General features: G+C 38.6%; 3 protein-coding genes across 7 annotated transcripts; 2 read left to right on the forward strand and 1 right to left on the reverse strand.

Moving 5' to 3' along the window:
• Nucleotide 1: 1 nt before the first annotated feature.
• LOC140776976 (uncharacterized) lies at nt 2-1,014 on the reverse strand. The gene has a single exon (XM_073120862.1). The coding sequence runs from the start codon at nt 1,012-1,014 to the stop codon at nt 478-480; it is 537 nt and encodes a 178-aa protein (XP_072976963.1). The 3' UTR covers nt 2-477.
• LOC140776974 (exonuclease DPD1, chloroplastic/mitochondrial-like) lies at nt 984-7,409 on the forward strand. 5 transcript variants are annotated; one of them, XM_073120860.1, is made up of 5 exons: nt 984-1,078; nt 1,262-1,371; nt 3,554-4,146; nt 4,492-4,697; nt 6,989-7,409. In XM_073120860.1, exons 3-5 carry the CDS (start codon nt 3,665-3,667, stop codon nt 7,189-7,191), a joined length of 891 nt encoding a protein of 296 aa, XP_072976961.1. In that variant the 5' UTR covers nt 984-1,078; nt 1,262-1,371; nt 3,554-3,664; the 3' UTR covers nt 7,192-7,409. The 5 variants fall into 5 exon arrangements, with proteins under 5 accessions (XP_072976961.1, XP_072976957.1, XP_072976960.1 ...); XM_073120856.1 differs by lacking the exons at nt 984-1,078; nt 1,262-1,371 and adding exons at nt 2,669-3,057; nt 3,142-3,214; XM_073120859.1 differs by lacking the exons at nt 984-1,078; nt 1,262-1,371 and adding an exon at nt 2,669-2,936.
• Nucleotides 7,410-8,525: 1,116 nt separating this feature from the next.
• Nucleotides 8,526-11,387, forward strand: LOC140779596 (protein DEHYDRATION-INDUCED 19 homolog 2-like). The gene is made up of 5 exons (XM_073124750.1): nt 8,526-8,748; nt 8,854-8,999; nt 9,878-9,955; nt 10,125-10,387; nt 10,908-11,387. Exons 1-5 carry the CDS (start codon nt 8,685-8,687, stop codon nt 11,008-11,010), a joined length of 654 nt encoding a protein of 217 aa, XP_072980851.1. The 5' UTR covers nt 8,526-8,684; the 3' UTR covers nt 11,011-11,387.
• Nucleotides 11,388-11,586: the final 199 nt, after the last annotated feature.

Below are 11,586 nucleotides of genomic sequence, written 5' to 3' on the forward strand. Positions count from 1 at the left end.
AACTGAAGGTAACTGTACAACTGCAGTTAAGCGTCCTATCATTATCTCCCACGTGTCACTGCTCAAACATCCCATCCCGCGTGCTATCCAGCTATAAAAACCGACCTCCACTATCGCGTCCTTTGCACCTCCGCCGCTATATAAGATTCCTCCTCAGCCACTAGTAGCAACGGCGTACTGCTCCAACTACTAATACACTTTTAACCTACTAGTGGGGGAATTTGCTTGTAAATAGGTGACGGAGGAACACCGTACCGCAAGCATCGGATTCACCGCCCCCACTCGCAAGTATTCGAACTAGGAAACAAATTACCCTAACAGCGAATTAATTGCCACCGTTATTAATTCCCCCTTCGTCATTTCTCTGTTACTATTACATCATAATTCTACATAGAATCGCAAAAAATTACTCAAAAAGAGTGAGAAAATTGCAAGGAAGAAAAATAGATAGCGGAGAGAAGAATCCACAGAGAGAGATCACAGGAGGAAGAGGAGGAGGAAGAGGATGGCGATGGATGCGATGGGCTTCAGATTGATCGATCCGGAGTGGTACTCAGACGGCGGAGGAGGGCTGTAATAGTAAAATGGGAAGTAGGGCAAGAACGGGTTCGGCGGCGGCGGGGCCGGGTAGTAGCCGCTTGGCGCCGCCGGAGACGGCGGCGGTGGCGGGGGAGTGTAGTACGATGAGCTCCCCCCTCCTCCGCTGTATGGAGGAGGCGGGGACGAGTAGCCGCTCTGCTGCTGCTGCGGCGGCGGCGGCGGCGGCGACCAGTAGTTGATGGTGTTCAGTGGCGGAGGGCACCCCGATGTGGTCGCCGGCGGCGGAGGGGGTGCTGTGGCGGGGGGCTGGCACGGGTTGTCGCAGGAGGCGCACATTGTGCACGTGAGACCCTCCTTGATCACCGCCGCGGCGCTCGTGGTCGAGGGAGAGGAGGCGGCCACCAGGAGGAGGAGGAGGAGGAAGGGCAGCAGCAAGGGAGCCGGGGGAAACGGGGAGGGAAACCGTTTCCTCATTTCGTTTCTCTCCTTTTGGCTTCTCACTACGGCACTACCGCGAGAGAGAGAGAGAGAGAGAGAGGTGAGAGCATAGAATAAGGCGAAGGGCATCGGATATAAGGATGGAATCCCGATAAAAATGTTATCCCACTCACCTCTTTCTCCTTTTCTTTTTATTAGAATATATCTTTTGCGCTTTAAACCCTAGTTAATTAATGACGCTTTAAACAAGATAATTAATGACGCTTTACTTCAAATCCTGTAGGACGAGAGAGTTCTGACGGTGACGTGGCCAAACGAGGAGCGTTGACGTGAGGACGGAGCTCGCACGTGGTCAGATGGAACCGGGGCACCGTCGACACGTGTAGATCTACGGTACGATCTCCTCACAATAATATGCTGCTATACATAGCGCACTTAATTTGGCGATAAATTTATTTCTTCACAGAAAACTTTTGCTCCTCCGTTCATCACTATCAGGAATATTGTCCTTCAGTGAGAGAGTCTTCTAATTAACATAAAAGGAAGGGATCGATTTGCAAATACGACACGGTATATTATATGTGTGTGTGTATATATATAGTGGATGGGTGGATGCATGCATGCATGCATGTGAATGTGAAGGAATTGGATCTTCCACTTTTTTGGAAGAGGGTGGTAGTGGAAGAAGAGTGTGGGGACTGAGAGAATAGAGGCTTAGAGACGAAGCTAGAGATTGAGAGAGTTGAGTTGGAGATCCACTTAATGGCAAAGCAAAGATGCAATCTATCTCTTCTCAGGCAGAGAGGGAATCTTTGATCTCTCTCTCTCTCTCTCCTTTAAAGAGCCTTTAGCTACTGCTGCTTTTTAAGTCTTGGAGTTTAGATCCAGCCTGGGAAAGGATTGGTCACCATTGATGCATGGTCTGGTTAGAAAGCTTATAAGCCAAGTTTTCTTTTGCAAGTACACCCTCAGAACCCGAGGCTTTTGTGTGGATAATTTTATCAATATATATATGTGTTGCAATGGACACTAGAATTATGCGGAAATCATCTCATGTATCACATATATCTAAAGAAAAGAAAAGGTGACTCCTTAGAACTATCTTTATGCACATTTGGGCTATTAAAATAAGAGAGGGAGACATTACGGAGAGATTGACCGAAAAAAAATAAATTAAAAGTAATATCACGATAGAACTTGAGAGATTAGATTATGATCGATGTGAGAGAGATTGCGAGTTTGAGAGCAACAAGGAAAACTTAAATTATGGAGGTAGCTATAAGGATAAGAAAATATTAATTTTAGATAAACAGAAAGGCAAATTCGACACAAAATGTATGTTAATATTTATTTATTAGAGTTTGGAGGGTATCCCTATGAGTGTATTATAATACAGGAAAGTTGGTGGAGCCATAACTCGATCGCGTAAATATTACATCTTGATCTTGTGGTCCAGTATTGCAAATAAATAAAACGAAAAGTGAAAAACAAACCGCAAAGTGTTCCTTTTATAAAAACCACTTTCATCTTCACAATGAAAAAGAATTAGCCACTTTTGCCACGCTTTGTTTGAAGACAAAGTATTATTTAATTCAAATGATTAAATATTTGAACTCGTGATGTATAAGCGTGTGTTCCACTTCCACCTTGGTTGTGGATATTTATAAAGTGGCATTTGGATATCCCAGCTCCTCATTTTCTTCTAATGGGTCGGCCCATTTGGATTTGATCCGTTAGTCTGCGTCTCCCACGGACTGGAACCGTAGAGCCGAAGCTGAGCTCTGGGTACCATCACCCCTTGTTCGATTTCATTGTTCTATGATTTGGTTGGGTCCTTTAACTTCAAGTGCACGACGTTTCGAAATTTGTCGAACAAGTAGTAGTATTCGGAGCAAAATTTGAGGTTCTGCGATGGGTGGAGCAGTTCTGGGTGAGGAATTTCGTCAAACATTTGGTTGGTATAGATCGAGGCATTACGCAACCTTGGTTTTCTGTTTTGTGTTGTTGTCCTATGCTTGGTTTTGGTGGGAAAAGTACGCATCAGTAGCTACTCTATCTGAAGACCATTTTCTCATCTAAGTAACGTTGGCTTCTTCTTATATTGTTTTCTAGTTTCCCCACCACTGTGATCCATGGTTAACTTTAGTCTTCTCGTCATTGTAGGAAACTCGCTTTTTAGCTCAAGGGTATCTGTTGAGAGATTTCTCCATTTTAGCTGTTCTGCTCTAATTAGAGTGTACAGTTCTTATTATTTCCCTTTCTTATAGAACCATGGTTTCCATCTAGTAATTCGTATCCGCCGAAGTTATTTTCTCTGTCTTACTGCATTGATTTACTAAAATTGCATTTTATATACTTTGTCTTACACACTTGGTATAAATTCTGCAGAATCTTAATTTCTACTCCATATTGTTTACTTTGTCAGAGATCTTTAATCGTCTTGACAAATTTTTACTCCAGAAATTAGAAAATGAACAATAACTTCTGAAAGGAGTTCACTTGTCTTCTACCACTTCAATGGTCGAATGAAGAATTTCTGGCTGTAGTTAACTTGGGGCTTATGGATGCATTTCAGGAATATAGATGGGCAAGAACATATGCTGCTATGCTGCATGACAATCTTGATTCTTATGCAAGACCGAGTTTATGAGGTGAAATTGTTGACAGCAACTTCATTCTGTTCATAATGTCCTTAGCTTCTATCTGCTCAGGAAACTTTCATCAAATACGGAACAATGTGTGGAACAACTTCTGTGTCACATTGATAAGAAGATGTGATGTCAGACTTTTAACCACAAGAGCAGAAGGTAGGAAACAAGAATTACCGAGCATTACTCTGGAGGGACATGATGGAACAGATGGATCATTGGCACGTTTAAATTCAAACCAACTAGGGTTACACGAGTCCAAATCGAATATGTGTTACAATCTCCAGAAAGAGATCTCTGGCAACACAGCCACACGGCTGCCTGTGACTATTCTTGTTTTTGATATTGAAACTACTGGATTTAGTCACCAGAGTGAAAGAATAATTGAGTTTGCTCTTCGTGATCTTACTGGGGGAAGGAATAGTATATTCCAGACTCTTATTAATCCTGAAAAAGATGTGCTGAATGCATATATTCATGGCATCAAAAATTATATGGTCAACAAGCCTGATGTCCCAAGGTGTGCTTTCCTACAAAGTGAGCGTGTTCTGCTGTTCTTTTTTATCCATAGGCTTCATAGTTGGCCATATAAGATAAGAATACCATATATCATCTGTATTGTTTGGTAGCTTCCATACATCATTTGTACATCAATTAATTCAGATAAACTGAGTTGGACCTTTATAATCCAAGTTTTTCACTTTTCTTTAAATGTTGAGAGTTTTGGGAGAATTGGATTTAATTGACATTATATTAGAGAAACTTAGACAACATTGAAAACAGAGAATGTATCTGAATTAACCTCAGATTAGACATGAATAGAGTTGCTATATTTCCTGAACTTTACCTCATTCAATAATGACAGGTTTAAGGATTTAGTTCCAATCCTACTACATTATGTACGAAGCCGCCAAACAGAGGGCAATCCAGTTCTGTGGGTTGCTCATAATGGGCGCCGGTTTGATGTACCTTTCATCGTCAAGGAATTCCAGCGTTGTTCAGCACAGATCCCTGCAGACTGGCTGTTTGTAGATACACTTCCCATTGCACGCCAGTTGCTGAATTCAGATGGTAGGTTGTCTCTTGATTCTTTTCCTTTCATTCAATCTTGAAATTGACATCTCTCTTGCTTGGTCATCTGTTTTTTTCTTGAAACCTTGCTTGGTCATCTTTATCTCATGTGTGTATACTAATTCTAACAAACCACTTTAAAAATCTTTCTAATGCTATTATTGGGGTAATCAAATCAAGAAAAGGTATGTCAATCCAATATGCTGCACATAGTTTAAATGTTATTGTCTGGTGAGAAGCTTTAATTCAAGCACTTCTATTATGTTGCCTTTATAAGAAGTCTGTGTTTATTGAAACATGCCTATTAGTCTAACCAATTGAATGTACCATCATCTGATTCATGTACTTTTTCTTTCTGGAAAATAATAATTGCACCTCCTATTTATGACCGATATTGTCCAATGTGATTAAGTGCACGTATCCTGGGCTGGATTTTGGAAAAACTTATGCAATTTCTTTAATGATAACAATCTCACAATTTGAGTGCTAGTAAGATAGCCAGATTTGATGATTAGAGGGATAGCTCATGTTGCTCCTTTTATATCTTCTGTTTTTCCGTGGGACTTGTGCTTACAAAATCATCTCATTCTTCTGCCCTCTGGAATTTCAGAAATTTTAATCTATTAGCAACAAAACATGCTAGGGAAACAAAGAGATCTTCACATGTAAATGCTGTGGTGGGGTGGTTAGGCTGTACTAGGGCTGCCAATATAATTGAGCAGCCTGAATTCAGCTCGAGGCAAGGCTTAGCTCAAAATTAAAAATCTGAGCCTAGACAAAAAAAAATTAAGCTTGAAATTTACTTTGAGTGGAGCATGATCACAAGCCAGCTCGATAATACTCACATATATATAATACTAATTCATACTATGAATAATTTGTGACCATTAGGTTAATTTCTAAGGGCTATATCCATCACTAACTTGATCTAATCTTATTTTTTTAAAAGTCAAACCTTATTTCATTTAAACTTTATTCAAGTATTTTAATTCAAACTTGATCCAACTGACTGACTTGAATAAGGCTTGCATTAGGCTTGAATTGAGCTTATTTAAAGCTTGAATTGGGATTGTTTAAGGCTCAAGTTCAAATTATGCTTGAATTAAGCTCGGTTGAAATAAGCTTGATGTTTAAAGTCTAGCTCGGCTTGGGCACAGCTAGTGAATTAAAATATAGGCTCAAAATAATAAGCCGAGCTTGAGTAGTGCCCAAGAGCTCGTTTACACCCCTGGGCTGGCATTCTTACTTAAGATCTTGTGTCTTTGATGGAGGCTGGCAATTAAGGAAGAAATTTGAGATTAGATTTTACTAGGAAAGTGCATCTATCACATACTTTCATTTATTCAAATACCTTGATCAAACTCTAAGTTAACCTTTACTTTAATTGAACCTTGTCTTCTTAATTGCATGGTTCGCCGTATCGGCCGATCCGATCCAACTCTTTCTCTTTCACTCTTTTTTTTTTTTCACTCTCTCTTACTCTTTTTCTTTCTTTTTTTTCTCTCTCCTTACATATAATCATTGTTTCTCTTACGGAGAGATCTAGCTCCAGTGAACTCCAACAAACTCCAACAAACTCCAACGAACTCCGGTGAAATCCGACAAACTCCTGTATATAATTTTTTAATTAATTTTTTTATTTCTCTCTTATTTTTTTCATTTCTTCCACTCTTTCCCTTTTTCTTCTCTTTTCTTCTTCTTTTTCTTCTTCTTTCTTACTGCATCATTTCTTTTTTGTTTGATTTTCTTCCACTCACGCTCTTTCTAATCTTCTTTTTTTTAATTTTTATTGCACCATAGTTTTTCTTTTCTCTTTTCTTATTTTTCGTAATCTTTTTTTCTAAATTTTTAGAAGTTTTCCTGCATTTTTACATAATATTTAGAATTTTATATAATTAAAAAGTTTGATCCGATCTAGGCAACCGATACGGCCGATATGGCCGATCCGATCTATACGTATCGTTTTTTCGGAAGGCTGATCTCGATTTTTCGAATCTTATTTAATTGTACATTTATCAGGATTCTGGAGCTGAACAAACATTTGACAAATCAATTTGGCAAAGCTTACCTTAAAAGCTTTATCTTACCTTAAAAGCTTGTTCCATTGTCGGCTAGTTGCCAAGATCTGCCTAGAGACTTATAGTTGGAATTCTTCTTACACATAAATATTCTTTTATGACTTGTGTAATTATGTTATATTTCTGTTTGATTGTAATATGGATTTGGAGCATTCTTTCAGTTAGGTCGTGGTGACCAACTTGAACATCGGCATATGTTATTGTCTCTTGCAGGATCAAAGCTAGGGTCTGTATCACTGAAGTCCTTGAAAGAGCACTATGACATACCTTTGGAGGGTCCTGAGCACAGAGCAATGCAGGATGTCACAACCTTATGCTATGTGCTCCAGAGGATTACTTTTGACCTGAAACTGACGGTTGCAGAGCTTGTGGGAAGAGCCTTTCAAGCTTCTGAATTAATTAAGGTGTCTCCATGACAAGCAAAGCTGCAGCTAGTAACTGTTGATCTTGAGGTTGAAAATTTTCTAAATCATATATATATATATATATATATATATATATATATATTTGTGCACGTTTTTATTTTATTAAATTAAGTGTTCTCATATTTCTTCTTACTACTTTCTTCCATGTCAATTTTGGTCTTTCTTCCTCTTAAAAATCCCTTTTGTTTCAGTAATATTACTTTCCCTTATGTCTTTCTCATGCCCATTGATATTATCATTAATTGTTGTATTACAGCTCCATTCCTTTCAAAGCGATCTCTAATAAACTTGGGTAAATTTTAAATTAATTTTAATATTCATTATGGTGGAAGAGTTAATGCTTTTCATATTAGTTTAAATCACACAGGGCAAAATGATATAAATGAAAATTTAGAGTTTAACTCTTTTAAAACTTATTTACCTACCTCAAACTTAATACGAAAATAGATCAATGTTATTGTAGCTCTACACAAAATGCTAATAAATTTAATGTTTTACCTAGCCAAAAGTAGAATGTATATCAGTGTTTTATATTTTAGAAAACAAAGTTTAAAACATGTCTAGTTTGGTTAAAAACTCTGAATATTTAGAGGGTAATTCATACAAGGGCAATTTGTAATTTATCCAATAAAAATGCCTAATTGGAACAAAATTAGCTTCTCTATTCTTCTTATACAGTGTTCTAACTAATGTCGCATACCGGACCAAAAGTCTTTTAAGCTTTAATAATAATAATAATAATAATAAAATAAATTATTTGAAAATTGAGTTGCGTTTATTTCCATTATATATATATATATATATATATATAAGTGGACATATACTAATCTTATTATTATAAAAACCTAAAAGAATTTTTTTAGTAGTATTGCGTGGGATAGTTAAACAATATTCTTATGAGTTTATATTTAATAAAAAGAGAATTATTTAGTAAAATATCATTGCCATGATTTATATTCAAATAAAAATGATTAAAAATGATTTTAAAGAGCGTGACGACAGCTTCATACCAAACGCTTCCAAAGCCAGCTCAGCCAGCCTTTGGTCATGTCAGATTGTCACCTAACCGATGTGAGAAGACCAAGCGCGTTGGTGTGCGAGACCGGACAGCGGATTGGCCGAATGGTGCCCTCGTGGCGACAAACCCCCACGTGCTACGGTCCAAAAAGTTTGACGCAAAGACCGCACGAAGGATACAGTCCGCGTCAGCATTTGGAATCCGCATGAGAGGTCATTACATCAAACAGGACGACACAGCGAGTGAGAGGAGAACACGCCATGCTTCAAATACTTTGGTCCTCTTCTTTTTAGAGGTCTGTATCCAACCCTCCCTCTCTGCCGAATGCGTTATTCTACTGTCGCCTTTCTCATTGCCTCCCTCTCTCTCTCTCTCTCTCTCTCTCTCTCTCTCTCGATTAGGGTTCCATTTGAAGGGAGAATCGGATTGAAGCTCTGCAATTGACGCGAATCCGATCGATCGATTCATGGACTCGGATTCGTGGAGCCGCCTCTCCTCTGCCGCATCGAAGCGCCTCCAATCGCGATATGGTGCGCGCTCGATTGTTTTTTTTTTTTTTATAAACTTTTTCTTTTTCTTTTTTTCCCCCCTAATCCTTCTATTTGCGCGGTTTGACCGGCTTTTCGGGTCTCCAGAGCAGTACCTAGGGTTCGAAGAGATCGATGGTGGTGATGACGAGCCCTCTGTGGTGTTCGGTTGCCCTTTCTGTGGCGAGGACTTGGATTTCGTGGGGCTTTGCTGCCACATCGATGATGAGCACCCCATCGAGGCCAAGAATGGGGTAATGCTTTCTTTCACCTATTTTAGAGATGCACTGATTCATTTCTACCGTCAAAAATGAATTTTTATGATGAAATTTATTGTACTCATGTCGTAGATTAAGCTTTACTGTCTTGTTCTATGACCTTTCTTTCTTTTTTTTCTCTAAAAAATGGGAGGAAATGGTGAATTGATCCCTGTAGTCGGCAAATTATTCATGTGGTTTCATTTTTCTCGTAGCGATCCCTGTGGTGTGCTACAATATCTATGCAATCGGTAAATATATACTTTAGAAAAGTCCGCAAGGATTAAGAAATTGCTCTCTTAGTAATGGGATCCGATGGTCCACTTATTCCTTTTCATTCTTGAGCAGTGGAGCTCTACCATATACTCTCTACTGATCAGTGATCACCCCACAATAACCCGATCGGACACGTCTTTTGTTTTGTATTTAGTTGGAAAAGAGTTCCATCTTGTGTAATTTACTATAGAATCATCGAAATTGTTTTGTTCTTTTATGCTACCCACGAATTTCATAAGGAAATTTATGGAAGATGGACAAACTTCCTTGATGCAAAATTGCGGATGTTTGTGTTAGTATCTAATAAAGTAGGGCGGTATATCGATAGCTTGTCATACCTGACAGTTTGTTCAAATTTATTTAGTTCTTGTAGAAGTGTACGACACGGTAAATTGTCTTTCCCATGCATAATGCAGCACAACAATCTATTTTAAGTCAAAATGTGGACGGTTTTATGAAAGCACACTGGTAGACTACTTAGTGATGATTAGATGTTTATATGAGCAATAATTGGCAGGACGTTAACAATGGGCTTCATATATTCTGTCAATATGACTGTTATTGGTTCTGAGATCTGGAAAGACTTGCTTTTTTTGTAGGTATGTCCCATTTGTGCCGGCAAGGTTGGGATGGACTTGGTTGGGCACATGATAATGCAGCACGATAGTTACTTCAAGATATCCTTTTCTTTATAACTGATAATATTTGCTTTAAGGTGAACTTTAGCACAATCTAGTTCGCTTTGAGGACAGTGTACATATGACCACAATTGCTGTCTCAGAACACCAATAGATGAGCACAATTATTATCTCAAAATACTTCTTGTGTTCCTTAATAGTAATTCACATGCAACATGTGCACCGTAGGCGGAGATTCCGCAAAGCTTCTTCAGGTTCCCATTCAGTGCTGTCTTTGTTGAGAAAGGAACTAAGAGAAGGCAATCTGCAATCCCTTCTTGGAGGATGTTCTTACACTGCTCCTCCTCCTGTGGCAGCGCCAGACCCATTTCTATCATCACTGATTTACACTTCACCTGTGGCTGAAGCATCAAGAGATTTGCAACCTGAGTCTTTGGATAAGAAGAGTGTGGATGAAAAAGTGGTAGCAAGGTACATTGCCATCTACATCTTTCTCTTTTGTGCCCATTTCCTGTGGCAGCATAATTTTTGACATGACATGACCAGCACTATTCTTTTTGTAGTTTCTGCTTGAACCTAGTTAATGTCCTGTTGCTTCCATGCTGAACTTAACATTTAAAAGAAAAAAAATCTATTTATATGTTATAATACTGGACAACTCATGAGGTTGTCAGAATCCATCATTTTATTTAGTCGAAGGTTTATGAGAACATGATTTAGCATAATGATTGAAATGGTAGGATTGGCTGATTGCTATTTACTCATAAGCATGACAAAGGTAGTCAAAACTTCTTATTTTGCTAATATGTTGATCGTGTTAATCTATAGAGTATATATAGACCCTTCTATAGCCAGCTTTGCCAATCTCCACCTAAACGTTAGTTCTACAGGTTTAAATTTGTATCTGATCATGCTACCATGCTGTCATGCTGGTGCATCTGATCATGTTCTGTTGGATTTTCTTTTCCTCAATATTTCAATGTATTTGCAGAGCCGAACCATCTTTATCCGACAAGGATCAGAAAGAAAGGTCCCAAAGGAGTAAATTTGTGCGGGAGCTCGTGCTGTCGACTATATTTGACGACTCATTATGAGATGTATTCACTCTATGGTGGTAGCAGAATCCTTGAGGAATCAGAGGATTGCCTGCAGGGTATGCCATTGTTATCTTCGCTGCTCACTGGAATCTCCAAAACCGAGGAAGACCCAAGCTAGAGAACCTAAATTTCAAGCTGCTACATTCCAGAGAGCAAAGTGCACCACAACATATCAATGTATTTAATTTTTACCTTTACATTATAAGGGGCAATGTGCATAATTTTTTTTCCGAAGGAATTACCAAATTATCTTTGATAGTCAGACATCAGATGTGGCTGTGCTATTTAAGATACTATGTTGTAACACCGAAAGAAATACTGCCATTGTCAAAGGAAAATTGCTGTCTTGAAGATAAGATGTGTCTACTTTGTCATCTCTGCTATCGTTAGCTATCTTTGTAGCTCGATTGCTTAATCTGACAATTGTTAGAAGAAATGAACTGGCTCTAATAGAAACATGCCATGCTTTTCGTGTATGCATCAAATTGCTATCACCCTACTATAATCCCATGAGAAAGGTTATGAGTTTAATTTTTTTCATGAATGGTTGATCAAGTTGTTTAATTTATATAT

Source organism: Typha angustifolia, chromosome 15 (genome assembly GCF_048772165.1).
Source record: "Typha angustifolia cultivar Huaian chromosome 15, ASM4877216v1, whole genome shotgun sequence".
Taxonomy (NCBI): domain Eukaryota; kingdom Viridiplantae; phylum Streptophyta; class Magnoliopsida; order Poales; family Typhaceae; genus Typha; species Typha angustifolia.